This window comes from Chrysemys picta, chromosome 5 (genome assembly GCF_011386835.1).
Source record: "Chrysemys picta bellii isolate R12L10 chromosome 5, ASM1138683v2, whole genome shotgun sequence".
NCBI lineage: Eukaryota > Metazoa > Chordata > Testudines > Emydidae > Chrysemys > Chrysemys picta.
The window spans coordinates 8,217,364-8,240,287 of record NC_088795.1 but is presented as its reverse complement, the minus strand read 5'-3'; the positions used below and the strand labels follow the sequence as shown (position 1 = coordinate 8,240,287).

The 22,924-nt window shown below is 42.0% G+C and overlaps 1 protein-coding gene across 5 annotated transcripts in view; it reads left to right on the top strand.

Moving 5' to 3' along the window:
• The first annotated feature begins 1,035 nt into the window (after positions 1-1,035).
• Positions 1,036-22,924, top strand: part of TECRL (trans-2,3-enoyl-CoA reductase like) — a 103,737-nt gene continuing 81,848 nt past the window's right edge. The window contains exons 1-4 of one of the 5 annotated variants that reach the window (XM_065595850.1): positions 1,262-1,398; positions 18,962-19,164; positions 20,180-20,231; positions 21,489-21,640. In XM_065595850.1, the coding sequence (XP_065451922.1) occupies positions 21,553-21,640 (88 nt within the window). In that variant the 5' untranslated portion in view covers positions 1,262-1,398; positions 18,962-19,164; positions 20,180-20,231; positions 21,489-21,552. Of the gene's footprint in view, positions 1,399-18,961; positions 19,165-20,179; positions 20,232-21,488; positions 21,641-22,924 lie in introns of those variants that run through there. The other 4 variants (XM_065595849.1, XM_042856277.2, XM_005285709.5 and 1 more) reach the window with 4 other exon arrangements.

Below are 22,924 nucleotides of genomic sequence, written 5' to 3'. Positions count from 1 at the left end.
CATTGTCCATAAAACAAGCGGGATGACTTTTTCTGTGCCTACGCTTCACGAGCCATAGCTGCAAGGCTGATTTTAATATGTGGGTTGAATTCAGCCCTCATTTGGTGCTCTGCCAGTAACATCCTGGAGATTGTGCTAGAAGAGAAGTGTTTATGGGAGAGAGGAGTTCCTGCCATTGAACAGCGTAAAATGGTGCAGAGTTTGGTGAGACTCTTGAGATGGAAAACATCAATATGGTGCCACTGCTTTGCTCAAATTCTATGAAAAGACATTCAGTGGCAAATGCTGCAGTACGAAGGGCATGATGGAAATGTGTGTTGTTTTAACCATACCCTTATTTATAAAATTAAGGCCTCTTTTAGTTCAGTGTGGAACATCAGAAAAAGGGCTAATACTGTATTGAACTAGGCGGGGGAAAGGGTTCAAATTACCAGGACCCAGGAAGATTCTTACATAATCTTTAGTCCATGAAGAGTCCCATTGATTTCATTCTTTCTGAGCGTGAACGCTTTCCTGAAATGGAGCCTTGCACTGGTATAATTTCTTTGGCTTCAATGGTATTAGCATAGCGGAGGAGAGAATTCTGCTCTGAATATATAACATACCGTGCATTGCATTAAATGTAGCCAAATGCCGAACCTTTTCTGCCCCCAGGATATGTCAGCAGCTCTCGAGTTCTGCTGATGAAGTCCTGGCATTTTGTTGTTTTAACTTCCCCTTGGGCATTAACCAACAGCTCTAGGGGAGATGACATTTCACATATTTTTCATATATGGACATGTTTAAACACCTAGCCCTGATAGATAACTGTGGAATTCATTGCATTTCATTCCTGATTCCTTTCTGGCCGTGGAATTTCAGGGACCGACTTGTCATAGTAGAGAATCAAGATAAAGGGAGTAAGTAGGACGTGTTGTTTCAAATGCTGGTTAAAAAAAAAAAATAAAAAAAGCAGCACATCACAATAGCAAGTTAAATATAGAAATGGATTAGAGAGCCATTGTTTTCAGTCCTGCTACATAAGACTGGACTCTCAAAATGGAATGCCACTTGACCTTTAATGTCTCATCAGTCCGTGCTTGTATTTAACTGATGCAGGGAGGACACATTTCCCCTTGGAAGTGTCCTGTGTCGACATGACAGTTGCTGCTGCTGGGTCACACAATGTTCAGGAGGCATAAACCCAGCGTTGCAGAGCACAAGAAGGACTTTGCTGTGCATGGAGCCGCACTGCCGGGGCCACAGAATGACATGAGGTCTTTTTTCAACTTGTCTCAGCTTGTACTCTCTGCTGGCCAGCTCAGATCACCGCCCATACTCAGGCATTCAAAAATCACTTACTTTGAAGTGGAAATCCTTGATGCCCAAAGTAAGAGGCAGATCTGTGTGGTGGATAAGGTGAGTGTGTGTCATTTTCAGCACACTGCTGAGTGCGTGATTCAAAAGATGCCGTTATGGTTTACTTTTTCCTCTAGTGTAATATTATCCTAACATGGATTTAATCTTGTTCATCCTACTGGGACATACTCAGAATGTCTCCTTATTCACTGTCCTTTGGTTCTTTTTCCTCGTGTTCCAAAACCTTTGCAAATAAATACGTTTGGACTTTTTATACCTGCTGACTGGTCAGCAGAATCAAGCAGATACTTTGCTTAGGTTTTATAGTTTATGAGATTGCAATGTTTATTTCAGGGCCTAATACTTAAACAGGCACTTTAGAAAAGGTTATTCAGTTTTATAAGACATTTGCAAAGACTTGAATCACTGCAGTACTATAGGTTCTTTTTAGTGTCCAAACGCATTCAGAAGAACCCCATTTATCCAAAGGGGAACCGGGATCCAGAGTAGATTTTCACGTAGGGCAGTTTGGCTAAGAGAGATTTTTGTGTTAATGACGTACATCCTGGGGTTTAAGTTACATTCAAATTATGGACAAGTGTGGCAAAGGGATGGGATAAGATTGGATTCTACCACATAAGTAAATGCTGGCTTGAGAAAACACCTCAAGAGACTTTATCTAAAAATAAACATTTTCACCACAGATTTCTATTGCAGATTCGGAGGCTGGATTACCCATGGCTTTTGCGGAAAATCAAAGCTATTTATTAATGTTGGATAATTACAAATAGAGGGTCAGCTGGAAAAAAAATCAGCATTGAGTCAATGGAGCTATTCCAGTGTACACCAGCAGGCAATCTGACCTATTGTATTTTGCAAGGAAAATTGCAAAATACAGAATATTTCTTTAGAGTATAAAACATTAGCATGGCACAGCAGAATTATGAGACTTCTCATTTGGCTAAACAGTAATGGTTTATTATCTTCCCCACTGAAGATTCTTGTGTCCCCCTCCCCCCCACACACACACTGGAACAAATAACTCAAACTTCTGAAGATATTAATTTTAACATCGTTTATATGTGCAAGCTGGGATACACCAAAAAATGTCCAGCGTTCATGGTCTTTCAAAGCACCATTCTGTAATATAGATAACTAGTTTATATTAAATAAATCCATTCGTTTGCATTAATATTGCAAAATATTGAATGATCAACAAAGATATAATACATTATTTATTATTTTTTAATGTGTGATTATGTGTGTACTGCAAAACTAACTAGATCTCCTATAATAATAATAATAATCAATAATGTGATTTTTGAAAATATACTGAATAAAGTCTCCAATCCAAAAAAACAACCCCCCTCCCCCAAAAAACGTAAGCATTTACCTAACTTTAAGTTCATCAGTAGTCCCATTGACTTCATGGAATTTACTGCAATGGGAGCAGAGTTACGCGAATGCTAAGCACTTTGAAAAATCCCACCCTAAATGATTTGTCTAAACATTACTGTGGTGTACTGGAATAGCTACCGGCCAGGAGGCCTTGGTTTTAGTCCTGATACAGCAGAACCCCGTTTATCTGATCTAATTGGGACTGCGGCCACATCAGATAATCAAATATCCAGATAATCTGGAGATGGGAAAGTGTGAGGTTGTAGCGCTACAGGAGAGAGACCCCACTTCTGGACCTGTGTGCGCTGGTTGTTCCATTAATATGGAGAGACTAATAATGTAGGGTCAGATAAACGGGGCTCTACTGTACTTATTTTTGGGCTTCCTTGAGATAAAACCTCCCAAACTTTAGGCTCCCCCGCTTCAAGAGAGGACTCATAGTAATTACCCACTTCATACCTGAGTGATGGTTGTGACATGCTCCATAAAAGCCAAATAAAAACGGCTCAGTTGCAGAGAGGACAACTGAATTCACGGGCTTGTGGCATCTAGCCAGAAAGCCAGGGCCACCTGTGTATTGGCTGCCAGGAGCGCCTCCCCTACCCCACCTCCAGGCATCGTACAAGAGATCATTGAAAAAATAACACAAGCCTCAGATTTCCAAAGCTCCCTGAGGAGTTTGGATGTCCAATTCCCATTCATCTGAGTGTTCAAACCCCTTAGTATACTATGGAAATCCCCTTCCAAAGCAACTCCAAAGGCAGAGATTAAGACATTCATTCTGTATTGCAATTAGAGCTCATTGGTATCAGCGCACCATATTTCTATAGTTTATTACAGCAATGAAGAGAACATTTCACTAAATTTCACATAACCTGCTGCTTAATTAAATGGAGAATAGAACAGACCTAACATGACACGTCTAATGTCTGCTTTCTATTTCTAATATAATTGCTATTAACCTCACTTCTCAGCCCTGTGTGTAATTATTTCCTGTCAAGATTAATAATAGGCGGGCACACCACGCACATATTTTAAAATATATATATTCTTATTCCGTCATTACAAATTGTTAACAATTCAGAGGATGCTGCTTAGCAAATGCATGGGTAATATTCCCAGTTTAATAAATCTGACCGGAAAACTAAATCAATAATGACAGAGCAAGTGCCTCTTATTCTCTCACCCTTATGGAGGCTCAGGTGGAGGGAAGAGATGATTAATCCCTCTGAAGATAAGTACCAGGCACTGCTACCCGATGGGTTAGTTGTCATCATTACATGGGCACAGAAATCCCATTACAGTTAATAGAAGATCTGTGCATTCAGTAAGGAGAATCCTAGTGCTATAGACTGTATAACAAGGAAGATCGTCTTGTGGTTAAGGCATCAGAGTGGGATTTAGGAGATGTGGGTTCAGTTGATCACACAGACTTCCTGTGCAATGTTGGGTAAATCACTGGATTACCCTGTGCCTCAACTTGCCTTCTGTAGAATAATAATATTACCTTTTTCTTGTCTATGTGGACTGTAAGCTCTTTGGGGCTGTCTCTTAGTACGTGTATGTAGCATGCCTAGCACAAAAAGAGCCTAATCTTGTTTAAGCCTACTTTGTGCATTCACTAATAATGATAACGGGATACTTAAATATAGAGACGTCGACTGATTCCTTCTTTCTCTTAATATCTCTGGGGGGAAAGATGCCAGACTGTAGTTGCACAAAGAATAAAGTTTCTGCAGGGAGAGGTATAGGAAAGGAGGGTTAAGAGTAGTTCAGCAGTGCCAGTACCAAATATTTAAAAATTATGAGTCAGGAGTTCCACCCCTCACTCCCCAAAAAATCATGAGATTGGCTTAAAAATCTTGAAGTGTAAACACTAATAAATGTTAGGTTCTTTTTACATTTTTATGGTTTCGGAGCTTGTAGGATACACTTGCTTCAACTTTTCAGGCTTTTCTCTGAAACCATGAAGGCTAGAAATATATCTTTTTAAAGTTGAAATTCTCACAAAATCCCCTGTCTCCAGGAGCTGGGGCTTTAAGAAAAAACATCTAATATTGCAAGAGTTGTGATAAAATCCCAAGAGTTGGCTGCACTGGTAATACATTTTGCATAGGTGTTTGTATGCCATAGATGCACTCTACACAATTAATGATATTTAATAATACCTAGCTCTTGGGACTCTGCTATGAATGTTGTTATACAAGGAAGTGAGAGACAGATAAAAATAGCTGCACTCAAGGATCAGAGCCCCATCGTACTATGCACTGTATGCACATATTGTGAATAGACAGTCTGAGCTCCAAAGAGCTTACAATGTATATCAGATTTAGCCTGCAAGGTGTTGAGCATTCAAGCATTGGCATGGACTGCATCCTCAGCAAGTTTGCAGATGACACTAAACTGGGAGAAGTGGTAGATACGCTGGAGGGTAGGGATAGGATATAGAGGGACCTAGACAAATTAGAGGATTGGGCCAAAAGAAACCAGATGAGGTTCAACAAGGACAAGTGCAGAGTCCTGCACTTAGAACGGAAGAATCCCATGCACTGCTACAGACTAGGGACCGAGTGGCTAGGCAGCAGTTCTGCAGAAAAGGACCTAGGGGTTACAGTGGACGAGAAGCTGGATATGAGTCAACAGTGTGCCCTTGTTGCCAAGAAGGATAACGGCATTTTGGGCTGTATAAGTAGGGGCATTGCCAGCAGATCGAGGGACGTGATCGTTCCCCTCTATTCGACATTGGTAAAGGCCTCACCTGGAGTACTGTGTCCAGTTTTGTGCCCCACACTACAAGAAGGATGTGGAAAATTGGAACGAGTCCAGCGGAGGGCAACAAAAATTATTAGGGGGATGGAGCATGACTTATGAGGAGAGGCTGAGGGAACTCGGATTATTTAGTCTGCAGAAGAGAAGAACGAGGAGGGATTTGATAGCTGCTTTCAACTACCTGAAAGGGGGTGCCAAAGAGGATGGATCTAGACTGTTCTCAGTGGTACCAGATGACAGAACAAGGAGTAATGGTCTCAAGTTGGAGTGGGGGAGGTTTAGGTTGGATATTAGGAAAAACTTTTTCACTAGGAGGGTGGTGAAGCACTGGAATGGGTTACCTAGGGAGGTGGTGATATCTCCTTTCTTAGAGGTTTTTAAGGTCAGGCTTGACAAAGCTCTGGCTGGGATGATTTAGTTGGGAATTGGTCCTGCTTTGAGCAGGGGGTTGGACTAGATGACCTCCTGAGGTCCTTTCCAGTCCTGATAGTCTATGATTCTATGATTCTGTGAATCCAGGAAAGCTTCTCTATTCCTGTTTAACACTTAACATGTGCTACATTTGAAGCAATTTATGAATATGTCCATAGGACAGGATGGTGAAGTGAGTTCCAAACATTTTATCAGTATGTGTTTGTAATGTGTGTATTATTCATGAATGTTGAAGCATGAGTGTATTCTAGAAATGAGTGTCAGTAAAAATGTAGTCATATATTTAAATTAAATCTCAAAACATTTCTAAAGAAGATGGGGAGAAGAAGGGTTCCACCTGTAGTATTAGTGGTATTTATGGTGGGGAGAATATTTTAGTATTTTTATGTTTTTGTATTGGGGAAACCTCAGGGATTAGATGTTACAGGAAAAAGTCTGGAGATTTTCCTGAGAAACTTCCAATGGTCCTTTCTCCAAAATGTTTTTGTCTGGTTATTCTCCAAAGTTTCCCCAAACTTCTCTTCTAGGAGGAGACCATGCGCTCAACATTTTAGGCAGAAAGGGTTTGTTGTGAAGACATTAGAAAATTGAGGGGAGGAAAGCCCAAAAAGATGCGCCCAGGCTCAAACAGATGTTCTGGGGTTCTATGCGGGAATCATTGGGTGAGATTTATCGGCCTGTGTTTGTACAGGAGGTCCAACTAGATGACCATAATGGTCCCTTCCAGCCATAGAATCTATGAATCTCTTCCCACCCACTTGTTCACAGCAGGCAATAACTCCTGTTCTCCTTCCTAAAGCTGGGTCATACTCTGCAGGGGAGTGAGAAGGCCTATGATTAGAGTTGCTCAACATATTTTGTTCAAGCTTTTATATATATATATATATATATATATCCCCCCCCATGCCAACATTTGTGTTAGGTTTCTTTCTGTACCCTCGCTTTTCCCATTTTGGCAGGGAAAAGGTATGGGGAGGAGGAGAGTGAAGGGAAGGAAAAAAGAAAAGGGAGGAAGAAAGAAAGAAAGCCCCCAAAGCCACTCAGTATGTACCTACATGGGGAACAAAAATGTGATGGGCTTTTCAATCTAGCCAGAAAAGGTGTAACTAGATCCAAGGGTTAGAAGGCAAATTCCGCGTGGAAGTAAAGTGAGGGTAATTAGCCATTGGAACAACTTGCCGGGGGTTGTGGTAGATTCTCCATCACTGGCAATTTTTAAATCAAGATTGGTGTTTTTGTAAAAGACCTGCTCTAGCTCAAAGAGAAATTATTTCGGGGCAGTTGTGGGCCCTGCAGAGGTCAGACTAGATGATAACAGTGGTCCTTTGTAATCTATGCATATACAGTATGTTCTGGAAAGCTATGAAAAACTGAAAACATGTTGATGTTCAGTTTTCATCTTTTTTATCAAAACCTCAGAAATTTTCAAAATTGTTTATGAAAGTTACTTACCATTTTTCAACTGACTTTATTTGTCCTTTATTCCAAAATCCAGACATAGTTTATTTTTAAGGTTATAAATGTGCAGTGGTTTGATTTATGAACACTGTTAAATCAACTCAGCCATTTTTGTTTATGCTGCAGCGTTTGCCACATAGTATTTTTTCTTAAGATTAACTTGTAGTAAAATGCATTTTCCAACACATATGGCACAGTGTAATTAATGTTGCATGAGTTGCTCTGAAGACAGAATGTGTTGTACAGCATTGTTTTGCAGGAGAACTCACCCATTGAAGAGAAACAGAGAAAGCCTTCCTCATCAAAAGCTTTCAAGCTCGGCAGTTATGTGATTCAGCATTTTGCTGGCTGAGCTATGCGCGAAGACGCACTCCCAGTCTATTACAGGGCAGGGATTTTTTTCTTGGGAACTTTCCCAGGTCTCCACAGGTCTTTCCCAGGTCTTTCACTTTCTAAAATGCATAGGACGGGAGCTCTGCAAACCTTGGGAAACACACTTTCCCTCTGCTCTGCAAACCTGCCCCCACCAATGCCTACTGCTGCCCCTTCCCCATTGCAACTCCACTCTCCACTGCCCCATGCCATTTTCTGCTTGTCTGCAATAAGCACGTAAATGTTAGATGCACCATTGCCAACTGTTGTGATTTTATCACAAGTCTCATGATATTGGGGGTTTTCTTAATGCCGCTTCTCCTGGAGTCATGTGATTATGTGAGACTCTCAATTTTCTTTTTTTTTTAAGTATCCTTCAGTTCCTCATGATTGCAGAGAAAACTTGAAAATTTGTACCCTAAAAGCTCACAAACCAGCAGGCAAATAAATAAGCCTTCAGATTTATTAATTATTATTAATTATTATTATTATTAATATCGATCTCATGATTTTTATGACATGCTCATGATTTTGGGGGCTGCCTCATGATTTATGAATGCTTGAAAAGCTATGAGACCTGTGTATTATTGTTATGCATTTATTAACATTCACATGTACAAAAATTATTTAAACTATGGACTGATCATTGACGTTTCTCTCTATCTGGTTCGATCGGAAGCTCTCTGGAGCAGGTATCATTCTTTTGTTTTATGTTTGTACAACACCTCACTCAATGGGGTCCTGCTCCATGACTGGGGTTCCCCAACATTACTGCAATACAAATGAATAATGATCATTAGCATTATTATTAATCAATGTAATTCTATGGCCCCTGTTGCTCTATGATATGACATTGAGTAATCAGCGTAAGCCACAAAGCAACATTAGGCCTGATTTTGATTTCACTCACACCAGTTTTACATTGGTGTAACCCTCTTGGCTTAACTAGACTGTAAACTGGGTAAGGGACCATCTTTTTCTTCTGCCTTTGTACAGCACCTCGCATAATGTGGTCCTGCTCCATGGCTGGGCCTTCTAGGGCTACCATCTTCATCTTCATTAGGGGGAGGGATAGTTCAGTAGTTTGAGCATTGGCCTGCTAAATCTAGGGTTGTGAGCTCAATCCTTGAGAGGGCTATTTAGGGAACTGGGGTAAAAATCTGTCTGGGGATTGGTCCTGCTTTGAGCAGGGGGTTGGACTAGATGACCTCCTGAGGTCCCTTCCAACTCTGTGATCATCATAATCCAGTGGGGTTGCTCCTATTTTATACTGGTATGAGAGCACAATCGGGCCTCTTGTCCTTATTTTATAGAAACTAGACCCTGGCATCATATCCCACCCACAAGGAACTTCACTGATCTCTACTCTTGGAAGAGAGGAATAATAAAGTAGCTATTTTCCTCCATAGCTCACAAGCAGCCAAACAAAGAAGGCATGAGTCAGGCATGTATAATCATCTCTAGCAAGTAAAATTAACTTCCCACTCTCTGACCTGTATGTTATATTTATAAAAATCGCATTCATTTGTAAGTGAGCAATTGCTACCTTTAAAATAGGGTATTGAGTGTTCTTAAAGCTATTCCCTGCAATAACATGACATTTCATTTTACATCAGACTCTCCTCTTTGGATCTACAATGCAGCAATGATGGGCTAGGAGAAGTAGCATTGAACAGCTCCTTTTCTAGGAAATGTACTCAGGTTTTCTCTTAAGACAAGAGCAAGTTTTAGAACAGCTACCAACACTCATGATCTAGCAGCAACCATCACTGGGAACACCAGCAGCTAAACAAAACCTATATTTTCAGGACCACTAAAATCCAGATAGGATATTTGCATAATACTTTTGAAAGATCCCTTAGCCATTCTGAACACAGTCAATTCTGGGGTTTCTCCAGCTATTATAACTATGAACTGTAAAACCGTTTTCTAGTATAATTTAGTTGCCTTACAGCTATATCTGTGTATACACTTCACAAATGAAAAAATGCAAATAATTTCAATGGAACGTCATGAATGCCAAAGGTCTTTTTAAAGGAATATGTCGTTTATTAAACAATGGAATTATTAGAAACTTTTCCTCCTAGTACGTACAGTACCTTGCAGCCCTTGATTATCCCTTCGTTAATTGTCTTGAATACCTTTTAAGATAGGTTTTCTATCCAACTAGTGATTATGTGCTAACTGTTATGTCCGTTAATAGAGCTACGCCAATGGGTTCAGATGAAATAAGAAACTGTCTGAACCTTCAAAACAAAATGCACTTGGGCCTGATCCAAAGATCATGGGAGTCAGAAGGAAATGCATCGGTCTGGATTGAAAGGAAGGGAGGTGAAGGTTGGGAATGGAAGAAAGACAGGTTTCAAAAGCCTCTCCTTCAACACACAAAAAGAATGAGAGACAAAGAAGGAAAAGGAAGACCTCAAATGATGTATTCAGCTAGTGGGCCTGATTCTCCATTGTCCCACAACTTCTGCAGGTGTCAAGGCCAGTGCAAAGCTAATGCAAAGGGGATATAAAGTGGTACCATTGTGATCTGGTGCTGTTTTACGTATACTTTGCACTGGTGAAAATGACCGTGCAAAGGGCAGGGTGGTGAAGAATCAGGCCCCGGGGGGGGTGAAGACTCAGATGAACAGAAATGTTGGAGGACAAAATTAGGGGCTCTCATCCAGTGCAAATCATCAAATCCGCCGAGTGCCTCCCCAGTGTTTTTTTTTCTTCTTCTTGCAGTTGAAACATTTCCTTTGGCAGGGTTTTCCTGGGATGGCAAGCCAGCCCTCAGGAAATACACTGGGCCTGACTGAAGTCAGCACTCTAATTCCCCAGGTTTGGGTTCATGGATGATACGCCTCCCTAAAGAATCACCAACCTTTCCCTCTGGCAGCGCCCTGCCCTCCAGCAGTGGGACCAGCCTGCCTTCCTTTTGCAGCGACCGAGATACATGCAGAAAGCATGCACCTCACTGCACCCCCACCTACAGCATAGCCTGTGCGCTTTTGCTCTGCTGGTGTGGGGCAGAATCCCATGAGAGACCATGCAGTGGCACATAGCCCTGCACAGCGCAGGACTCCACAACAAAGGGGTGGGGACAGGTCAAGGATGAATGCAGGCTGGAAGGTCCACTGTTAGCAGATCCTCTTCCCTGGAGAGGGAGTGCTTCTTGGCTACAGTGCCTAGTGGGGCCTGCCTTCCATGCCGCTCCCTGGGGAACTACCCCGTGGCCAAGCCCCGCTACTTAGGGTGAGTGCTGGAATGAGGATTTGCAACAAACTACTTCAACGTCTCAACATCCTGGTCTAGCAAATAGGGCACTGGCCTAGGACTCAGATAGCTGGGGTTCTAGTCCTGGCTTGGCCAATGGCCTACTATCCTGGCTTGGGCAACTCACTGGAATTGGTGCAACCCTTCCACACCCTATTTTCAATGTCAGGATCTGTCTCTTACGATGTGTTTCTATGGCATTTAGAACCATAGACCACTGACCTGGGCTGGGGCCTCTAGGTTCTACTGCAATAGAAGTCACAATTCATTTACAAGCATATTACAAGCAGACATTTACAGTGTGACCTAGTGGCTAGAGTCTGGGACCAGACTGGGTTCCATTTTTTGCTCGGGCACTAGGCAACTGGGTGGTTCTGGGCAATTCACTTCACCTCCCCCTGCCTCAGTTTCCCCATCTGTAAAATGGGGATAATGATACTGACCTCCTTTGTAAAGTGCTTTGAGATCTACTCATGGAAACAACAAGGAGTCTGGTGGCACCTTAAAGACTAACAGATTTATTTGGGCATAAGCTTTCGTGAGTAAAAACCTCACTTCTTCGGATGCATCCGAAATGCCCAAATAAATCTGTTAGTCTTTAAGGTGCCACCAGACTCCTTGTTGTTTTTGTAGATACAGACTAACACGGCTACCCCCTGATACTTGACACTCATGGAAAGGGTGACCTATGAGCTAGGGATTATTATTGTTAATTACTTATTCAAAATTGAATTCTGCTCTAACCACTAGGTAGGGAGGGGAAAACAAAACTAAACTAAAGAGAAAGCCCTACCCTGGGAAACTAGTTGAACCTTGCAAAATACCCTGCAGGTGAACAAACTCAAGTTCTATTAAACCAGAATCATTGGACTCACGTCTTCCTACTCATAGAAATGTCAATACTGTAACTGATAGCTTCGTGTAAAAGGAGAGATTTGCATGCATTATTTTCTGCTTGCTCTTCCCTTTTATTTCTCCTGTTCTGATGTGGTTTTGGACACAGAAAACCTGGGAGCAGCCTTTGAAGCTATTGATTTATTTAGCAGAGATCAGGTTTTCTGCTAGGGAGAGAGCTGGTAACCTTGGGGCATGCAAAAGTTGGTAAAGTGGGTAATTTTGAGAATTATAGAAACCATTAAAGAGGATTCCTGCTTTCAATGATAATCATTTCCAAAGTTCGGAAGACTCTTTTAAATGTCAGGCTTTTACTTATTCATTCCCTGCTTTAGTGAGAAGACTCTTTGGACGTGAAAAAAACCGAAATCCAAATTTTGAGGGCCTGATTCAAATTAATCCCTTTGACATCAATGGGCTTTTCATCAAGCTGTTCATGAGAGCCATCATCCTGGCTAGGAACAGTGGGTCATCCTTCCCCCTGATGTAAGTCTATGAAATTAAGAGGAGTTACAACAGGGATGGATATGGCCCAGTATATATCTATTGGGGCAGATCCTCAACTGTGTAAAGCTGAGGATCAAACCATTATATTGAGGATAATTCATGGGTAATTGCAAGTTATGACTGTATGATAGCATTGCAATATTATAGGGGGCCTCAGATACCATATTAGCCTAGGGGTTAATCAGCAGAACCCATGATGTAAATGCGGTTGTATGATCACCTCCTATATGTGCATTACTATAGCATTAAAACGTACTAGGGTATGATTTATTGGTACATGTTTTAGGTACTTTCTGAAGTATGAGGCCTGTGGTACTTCACAAAGTACCTGAGCCATGTAGTAATGACTATAAATAAGCCCTGGAATATATTAATACTGTAATCATAATATGACTTTCTAAGTTTAAATCATTCTTTTTTAAAACTATCTTTTAAAAACCATTCTCTCCTTTTAATGTGCATTGTACTTCCACAATAAAAAAAAATGAGTTGAAAAGAGAATCAGCAAACAACTTCTGTGGATAGCCTTTGGTATTGTGAAAAAAATAATTGAATTTCTGACCACACCAGTCTTAGAGCTGATTTTTAATCCCTATTACATTTTCTCCTTTATTTCCAGCTCTCTCTTGTCTCTTTCTCCTCTTTTTATTTCCCTGCAAGGACCGTAGGGAACTTGCTGTCCAACTCATAAGAAGGCAAAGTGCCTGCTGGGGCAATCTGTGAAGGGAACACATAATTAGAGGCAGTCCCGACCCAGAAGAGCAATGATGGGTGAATAACTGATTTTTCAGTTCTCTGTCTGTTCTCCCACCCCAAAAAAAGGTTTGCATCGACCCCAAACCATTCCCCCTCCCCCCAGAATATTTAACAAATCGAAAAGTTGAAAAACAATTCATTTCAGGTCAAATAAAATGATTTGGTCCACCTGAAGCTAAAATTTTTATTCCTAAATGAAATATTATTTCAACTTGAAAAATTGAAATGCTTCATTTCAAAAATATCAGCATCAAACATGTCCGCTTTCCTGCGTTTTGATTTTTTAGTTTGACTGAAACAATTTGCTGAACTCAAAACAAATCCACAAAATTTTTCAGTTGACTTGAATCCACATTTTTGGCAAAAAAAACCCCAAACCAGAACAAATTTTGGCTAAAAAATTTCTCCCAGCTCTACTGAAGATCTTACAGATTAAATAGACAAAATAAGAGAAGAACAGGATTATTATCCCTATTTTACAGATGGGGAAATGAGACACAGAGAGATTAGGTGACTTGTCCAATGTCACACAGTAAACCTGTGTCAGAGCAGGGAACTAAACACACATCTCCTGAATCCTCTTAACCACAAGACCTTCCTTCTGAGCCTGCAATGTGAACTTAACCTTGGTAGTGTCCTTTCTGTACAATGCTATGAAGTGATGAGGTTTGCTCAGAAATGAGCATAGTAAAGTCAGGAACGGATTGAAAGCTTTTTAAATGTTACCAGACTTCTTTCTCTTTCCATTTTACCTTATCCCACTCCGGTGCCTTAAGTATTTTCCTGCATTATCTGTCCTTTGCTTTCAGCAATTTCCTTGCAAAGAGAGACTATGTGAAGTGCCAAGGTGACACTGGGAAGGTAGAAAATAATGACTGCCCCATAGTATTCAAGTATTCTCAGCCTCCAGGTGTGAAGGGATTCTGTAACTGTAAAGGAAAGTGAAGTCTCCTACAACATTATTAATAGTCATGCACTACTTCCACCACACTTTTCAAATATGGATTTGATTGATTCGAAGTTCTCCAGGATGACAACAACCCTGTGTTTAGAGCACCTGTGGAAATTGCTACCTAATATATTACCTAAATATAGCTACTACTATGATATATCAGTCTAGTATACCTCTGGGACTAAATTCTCTAATGCTGTAACTCGGCACAGCTCTACAGAAGTCAATACATCTGTGATGATTTGCACTAGCAGAGAATTTTGACATTCTATTCTTGATATTTTTGTATGCTGTCTGCAAGTGAAATTAATTCAGAACCACAAAGTATGTCATTCAGATTATTTTATATGTCAAAGCCAATCTGAGCACACAATTATCGGTAGTAAATTACTAATTGTGGTCAAACAATACCCAGGTAGATGATAATGGGCATGGACTAAAACCGTAGCTCTGAACATCTGTGAATTCTGGGAAAGTCTGGATCCAGATCTCCGTTTAGGGTATTTAGGCTCCTAACTTCCATGGATTGCCATACCTGTGTGTATCTGGGCCTTAGTGTATAACTTCCACAGCAATCCATGGGTAAGGGGTCAAATTCCATGATAGAAGCTTTAATCACTGGTGGTTGCTGAAGATACTTTCTTACACGTAACCACTTATCTCCCATAACCGTGAATCATATAGTGTTTGGAAGTGATTATCATGATCCTCATTCATGGCTCAAGCTCAAATGGGGTCATAGCTGGAGAGTATGTAGGGAGGATATGGACAGTGCAACATCTTTTTTAATACTCTTTGAAAATGAGCACAAAGAGGAACAAATCAGCTAAAGCTAAGTCAAAGGCAAAAAAGAAAATGAAGATGAATTAGAATGGCTCTTTCTTCGCACTGATTTTTCATCGACTCCTGCTGATAGCACAGCACGTGCCCTAGGCAAGGGCTGTATATGAAAGCAGTATTGAAGAGACACTTGTTGCATGCTTCATTTTAACAAATAAATGGCATTCCCATTAGTTATTGTGACTGGGCGCCCGCTCACTGCCTGGAACCCAATAGGACTGGCCCTGGGAGGGATAAAACCAGCCTAGGGAGCCCGCCCACTTCCCGGTTCGCCAATACGGCCAATTAGGACGGGGGATCTAGACAATTAGGGCGGCAGCTGCACCAGCCAATCAGGGCCCAGCCGGCCCATATAAAAGGAAGCTGCAGACCAGAGCACGTTAGTCTGCTGCACGGAGCCCTAGGGAGAAGACTGTTTTTTTAGTGGGCTCCTGGTGGTCTGCCAGGCATTACAGGCTGGAGGCCCTGGGAATAGGGCAAAGGAGCTGGAGCCAAAGGAACTGAGGCTCTGGGGAAGTAGAGACAGTGAGCTGGAAGGAAGAGGCAGCAGGAAGCTGCTGTTTGCAGGGCCCCTGGGCTGCCCCCCCTCCCCCACTACCTGCTGAAGGAGCAGCCTGGTTGTGGACCGCCAAGCTGCTGTGAGGAGTGGCTGGGCTCTTGTTGGGGGGATACCAGATGGTGACACGGCCAGAGGGCTGTGCCACAAAGCAAACACCGAGAGGAAGGAGTTGTAATGGGTCTGGAGGCGAAGATGGGAGAGCCACCACCACCTGAGGATGCACCTGCTAGGACTGAGCTAATTCCCGAAACGCCCAGCAGAAGGTGCCAGTGTGGTGAGTTACCCCATGACAGTTATTTATCTACTTTCTAGGCCGGATCCTCCGCTGGCGTAAGCTGACATAACTCTACTTGAGTACATTTACGCTGACTAAGGTTCTGGCTGTCTAATGTTAATGAACAGTGTGATGCATTGTAATTTGTACACAATTTTCAAGTCATTATTTTAAATCATAAAGGGTTTCCTGGTCCTTCTTGCAGGCTAGGGAGTTCTGAGGGAAGTGTGTGGGGTGTGATCAGAGTCAGTCTGCAAAAAACCAGCCTAAAGCCGGGTTGGGTGAATTTTAGCTTTCTGTCGAAGGGAGCAGCCTGCTTCGGGTCTCTCTGGTTTTGGTTCATTTGTGTTAAGGTTCTGGATTCTAAGAAATGAAGTCTTTACATTTCCACCTTTCAGTGAGTATTTCTTTTAATTTATCCAACTTCTCCATTTGTACACCTTGAATATAACAAACAATTCAAATGGCGGAGTTTCAGACTTTCAATAGTCATTGAAAATTAGTACATAGAGGAGGTGCATAGTTCAACAGTATTGGTTTTCCACAAACTTAAAAAACTAATTAAAATTCAACTATAATAATGAATAGGAAGATCATTTCTTTGTTCAAATTCTATAACTCAAATTCTTATTGACATTCTTTTAATCTTAGCCACTGAAAATAATCCTTCAGCACTAGAAAGTACGTAATTGTGTTGCATCCATCGATGGACTTATCTTTCCTTGACCTATAAATGTGAAAGATAATATGAAAAAGGGACAGGTAGAATTTGTGATATCCTCTCTGTCTAAGGTACTTCTATAATAACACCCCACATTTTTCCATCAATAGCTCTTAAAGCACTTTACAAACGTGTTTGGTATCACTATCCTCATTTTACAGAAGGGGAAAATGAGGCACAGTGAGGTGAAGTGACATGTCCAAGGTCACCCAGTGCTAGATCTGGGAATTGAACTGAGGTCTCTAGAGTCTCAGTCTAACATGCTATCCCCTAGGCTACTTTTAAAACTGATCCCCTAACACTCTTCAATGTGTTTCTCTTCAAAGCACCCCTGTGAGGAAGGGAAGTGCTATTAGCAGGACCAGCTCCAGCTTTTTTGCCGCTCCAAGCGGGGAAGCCAAAAAAAAAAAAAATTAAGCCATGATTGGCGGCACTTCGGCGGCAGCTCTACCATGCCACTTCATTCTTCGGCGGTGGGTCAAGAGGGAGTGAGGGACCACAATAGCCTCCCCAAGCACCTGCTTCCTTTGCTGGTGCGTGGAGCTGGCCCTGGCTATTAGCCCCATGATACAGATGCATCCCTGAGGCACAGAGACTAAGGATGGGATGCTCAAAAGGAGCTAAACTTCTAACTTCTTTTGAGCATTCCACCTCAAGTGAATTGCCTCATGTCATTGAGGAAATCTGGGATACTGTACCTTTAAGAAGCAACAGTGTCCTGTGACACCTTTAAGACTAACAGATGTATTGGAGCATAAGCTTTCGTGGGTGAATACCCACTTCGTCAGATGCATTCACCCACAAAAGCTTATGTTCCAATACATCTGTTAGTCTTAAAGGTGCCACAGGACTCTCTGTTGCTTTTTACAGATCCAGACTAACATGGCTACCCCTCTGATACTTGTACCTTTTAAGAGGCTCCTGTTATGTAACACAGAGGCAGAGGGGGAAACTGAGACATTGAATGAAGCAGACCTCTGTCCAGTGCCTTGTGCTCTGATGGACACATGAACACCCCAGGATACAGCAGAGAGCTGAACCCAGTTTACCCACCTACAAGCCTCCTGGACCATCTTCCTTCCTGGAGGTGACACCTGATATACGAGACTATTGTGGTTTCTCATAGTGACAGGCAGTGTTGCAAAACACTTTCCACTATAACCTCGCTGTGATGTGGTGTATAAAGCCCACACTGATGAGGATAGGGTTAAGAGGAATCAGAGAGCCCAATTAGCCCTTTCTGTGGTACCTGGAAGGGAGGCAGGTAATCAAGGATTAGTCCCAGCTTGGGAGAACCAAACTAGGTGGCTCCCTATAAAGGAAGGGTCACCCAGGGGAGGCGTGAAAGAGGACAGCTGTTGTAGGGATTAGCCCTGGAGGGCAGCAGGGGTTCCAGAGGGTTGACAAAGTCTAAGAGATCCTGAAGAAAACTCCTCAGCAACAAACTGGGAAAAGCTGCATGGAGAGATGAAACTCTAGGGAGAGAACTGGAGAGCACAGATCCATGGCAGATGCCTGCAAGCAAACCAAGGTAGGAAACAGCCCAGGCAGTCACTGAGGGTTCATCAGAAACAGATGCTAGCTACCCATCAGAAGGGCCTGGATTTTATGCTTTCATTTGTAAAACATTTATCTCTCAGGCTGCAACTTTCAACACATAGGCCCTATCCAGGAAAGCCCCATCTGCTTAACTTTGAGCACATGCCTAAATCCCCTAAACATCAACATATTAGCTGTTGAGTTATGCAAGGATATAACAAATACATTTTCCAATTGTTTAATTTAAAAATCCTTCCTTCTCCCAAAGAATATGGGAGAACAGCTCAAGAATGGCTAATGGTCAAACATACAATGGAAGCATGCAAAGTTTGAGTGATGTCGTTGGAGTAATGAGGCAGGAAAATGATCTTTGCATGGATCTAAGGGTAGGTAGCAAGATGGCACTTTTCATGGCTGGAAAGCAGAAGGTTTTCTTCGGACTACATCCAAATAAGAACTGCTTTTAAAATGAAAGACATTTCTTTTTTAAATAGCCCAAGACTGATCTTTACTGTGTTTTGACCTTCGTATATTTAACCAGCATGAACTGGAGTAAAAGCAGGGTTATCGCCCTTCCCAGAATAATTTAAAGGGAATAAAAGGGGAGAAGAAATTATAATTGTCACAGCATATTTCAAAAAGATTTTATTCAATTAAGTACAGTGGGTGACAAGGTGGTGTGGTGTTCCAACCTTACGATTCCATTTCAAGTTCCATTGAACAAAAGATAATTAATGGAGCATGCAGAGGAAATTCTGATTTGTAAGATGTCTCTGCATCGTCTTCAAGCTGATCAATATTGCAATCCATAACTTCACTGGTTGCTTTATGAAGTCTTTTTTTTTTTAAGGCAGTGAGTCACAAAAATTGTATTTAATCCTTCTATAGGATGTGTCCTCCTTACCTCTGCAGGAAAAAGAGACACCTTGACTCCTTAATGTCCCAAATCATCCTGAAGAGGAAAATGCCTTTTCTCCTTCTATGCTGCATAGTTCTTCTGAAGTATGGAGAAATCATTGGCTGGTAGTCAACTGACCCACAAAACAAATCTTTCTGCCTTCTAGCCTCATCAATGCTCCAGGCTCTCTCAGGTATAAAAACATAATGAGTGACTCCAGATCTATTAAGTAGCCTGTCCTTAAGCCATAAGCATAATGGTCATAAGGCTAGTCTACACTAACGTGCTACTCTGATGCAGCTGTAGCGCATCTGGTGAAGAGAGCCCTCCCGTCGGCATAAAAAATCCAGCTCCACGAGGCAGTAGCTATCTCGGTGGGAGAAGCTCTCCCATTGGCATAGCACTGTCCACACCGCACTTGGGTCAGTAACTTACGTCGCTCCAGGGGGTGGCTTATTCACACCCCTGAGTGACATAAGTGGTAGCCTGTAGAAGCCCATAGTTGCTTGGAAATACGCACTATAACCTCAGGTTCAATAGGTATCTCTAAATATAGACCCCAACCCCAAGTCCATCACTCTTCTTTAAAAACTTCAGAGCTGAGCAGTGAGAGTGTCTGACTAAATGTTTTTGGGTGGAAAATGCTGACTAAGGAAAACTGAAACTTTTCACAGCAAAGGAGAGTTGTAAGGAGGATAACGAAGTAGCTTGTCAGTTCTTCATGGAAATACAGATTCTTATAGCCTTGTACTGAGTAGTTCTTTACTCCTTAAGCAGGCCCTCTTGAAAACGGCCCATTCCCTACCTGTTCCTAGCTCCAAGAGCCAGATTCTGATAATCTCCCTTATAGGGAGTAGTACCTTAGTCCTCAAGGAGTCCCATTGGTTTGATCTTTGGGGAAGGGATTGTCACATGAGAAGTAGCAGTTTTCCTCCTCCGCAGTTGGAATTTATGCCAGTGCTGTTTATACCAGTTACAGGCTACATCAGGCTAATCCCAGTTATAACCAAAACATTACATGGGCAAAGAGTGTTGAAGTACAAACAAGAACAGTGAAGTCGCTGCTTTGCATGGACGTTGTCCGAAGCAGCTGTCGGCACATGGAAGTGGCCACTTGTGAAATGAATGTGTTTATGTTCCCATCCCCAGACTAGAAGAGGAGGACAAAGGAGTAAAAACTAATCTGCTCCTGTTTGTTTCTCTTTCAGGTACCTCCATCATTCTCCCTCCTTGATGTAAAACATAAATTTCACAAAACATGTAAGTACTCTGGACGTCCATCTGGAAGCATGCTGGAGGGACTTAATGCTTGGAAAAGTTTGTCAACTTCACTTTCATGACACTTCACACCAGGGGCTTAGATTGGCCTGACAGCTGTTTTGGAGTAACAGTGACACCATGGGAGTGCTGTGGCCTCCCAGACCTGTAGAAGGGCAATATAAAATACATCTGACTTGATATTACAGTAGCAACTAAAGGCCACCACAGAGCCCTGCAGTACGTTGGGTGCTGTACCACACATAGTGACTGACTGTCTTGCCTATCTAGACTACATTCTTCAAAGTGAAGGAGGTAGTGTTTAGAGTGGGTTGGGAATCTTTTGCTGAAACATCTCCTCCATCACAATGCCAACTTGCCAAAATGGAAACGTTTTGCAGACAAATATCGGTTTTGATTAACCCTTTGTTGGGAAGGCTTCAATTCCAAGATACAAAACCAGCTGCCACCCACCTCCCAAATAGTTGGTGGCCAAGTGGTTGGGGCACTCATCTGGGAGGTAGGAGAGTGACACCTAAGTCCCTAGTCAGAGCAGGGACTTAACCTGCCTCTTCCACATCCTGCATGAATGTTCAAACTATTGGGGCTATTGGCTATTTGGGGTGGGGCGTGTATGTGGGCGCTCTCTCTGGTTCGTGCAGAAATTAAAAGGTCTCGGTTTCATCCTGATGCTCAACAAAACCAAATGTTAAAACCTCAATCTTTCATGAAATGGAATCCTTGCTTTCTGGTCGGCTCTAGTAGTAGGGTCTCCATTTTACAGATGGGGCAAGGCACAGGGGTTATGTTATTTGCTCAGGGTCACACAGTAAATCTGTGTCAATCCAGAATTACACCCTCCCTTTCTAGCTCCTTTAGCATCAGACAATCCTTCCCCTCTTCTAGGGTTGTTCTTCTTTTGGTCTTTTTCAGATAGCTGAGAATAAAACAATGGATCAAGTTTATTTGTAGATGTGGATTCAAGTAAGAGCAAGCTTACTTGAATCTACATTCCCTCCCCCTCCACGTGCACCTATAAAAATGAGTGGTGATGAAAACCTGGGAGTAAGAGCTGGGAATGCACCTAGACTCCAAAGCTTTGTCTAAAATGTCTATGGAGAATCCTGATGGGTGTGAAGGAACTGTGGTTTGCATGGTTCTTACCTTTGTGGTATATGATGCTGTACCTGGCTCACTTCTGCAGCATGAGCATTAACTATTTCCCAGAAGAAGTTATTTGAGGTTCTGTGTCTTCCAAAGATGCAAAAAAGGAAATATTTCGCACCTAGTTATCTTCCTACTGTAATTGCTGACTGTAGAGGCAATGATGCAACGTGGCTTCTCTTCCTCTGTTGAGCTGATGGGCCAAATTTGGGAGATGGTGCATTTGAAAACAACTGAAAAGAAAACTAGTAAGTGTATTGCTCTGTAGCACTCCTCTTATTCACATTTCCTTTGGTTTAGCTAAAGCTTTGGTTTAGCTAAGATCCTCACTCAGATAATATCCTGATGCTTATCACTGGTGTGTGTGTGTGTGTGTGTGTATAAGCACCTTCTGCATTGACATGGTCTTTCTGAAGCTGGCTATGCCAGTCTTATTGGACCGTGACCCATCAAATAAATACCATGTGTGCATGTGATGCCATTTAATGCATGCTCTTGATGTGAGAAAACAGTGATGTCACTTCAGCAACTTTTACATTGAATGGTACCTTCAGAGCCTGTCCCAAAGCCCACTGAAGTCGATGGGAATCTTTCTACTGAGTTCCATGGACTTTGATTAAAAGATATGACCCATAGGTAGCCCCACTGTTATCATGATGTACAATGGTGATAAAGCAAATATCACTATAGTCTATAGAATATAGCTCAATCCATAGGTGCTTACTGCCCTATGTCCTTTTTAAAATAGGGTCGCCACAAGCAAATATACTGCAATGTCTTTTTTAATTCTGAATTGTCTCCAGGTAATCACAATATTTAAGTAACTTCTCCATAGGTCCTGATTCTGCCACCCTTATGCTAGTGCCTTCCTCCATCCCGACTCTCTGAGCATCGTGAGAGTAAGGTGGTACTCAAGATGAACTAATGGAAGCAGAGGTGGTCCCTTAGGATTGCAGTCATGCTTCAGACATCTGTTTGCAATTCCCATTCTTTTGAATAAGAACTCAACATGAGAAGATACCTGGTATTAAAAGGCTCTTGAGTCCAGGGGAGAAAGGCAATGTAAGAACCACTAGCAGGAACTTAAAGCCAGACCAATTCAAACTAGAAATGGGGCACAATTTCTTTCAACAGGTAAGGGGATGAACCATTAGAACAAACTAGCAAGGAAAGGGGCTGATTTTTCCATTGTTTGATCTTTTCCAATGGAGACTGGATTCTGTTCTGGAAGAGATGCTTTTGCCAAACACAAGTTACTGGGCTCAGTACAGGAGTAACTGGGTGAAGTTCTATGCAGAAGATCAGACTAGATCTAATGGTCCCTTCTGGGCTTAATCTCTGAATCTCAGGCTGAATTTGATTGTGAACACTTGCAGTTGATTACTTTAAACTTCCTTTATTGTGACTGCTCTTAAATTACACCTCTATGCCAATATAACGCTGTCCTCTGGAGCCAAAATATCTTACCGCATTATAGGTGAAACCGCGTTATATCAAACTTGCTTTGATCTACTGGAATGCGCAGCCCCACT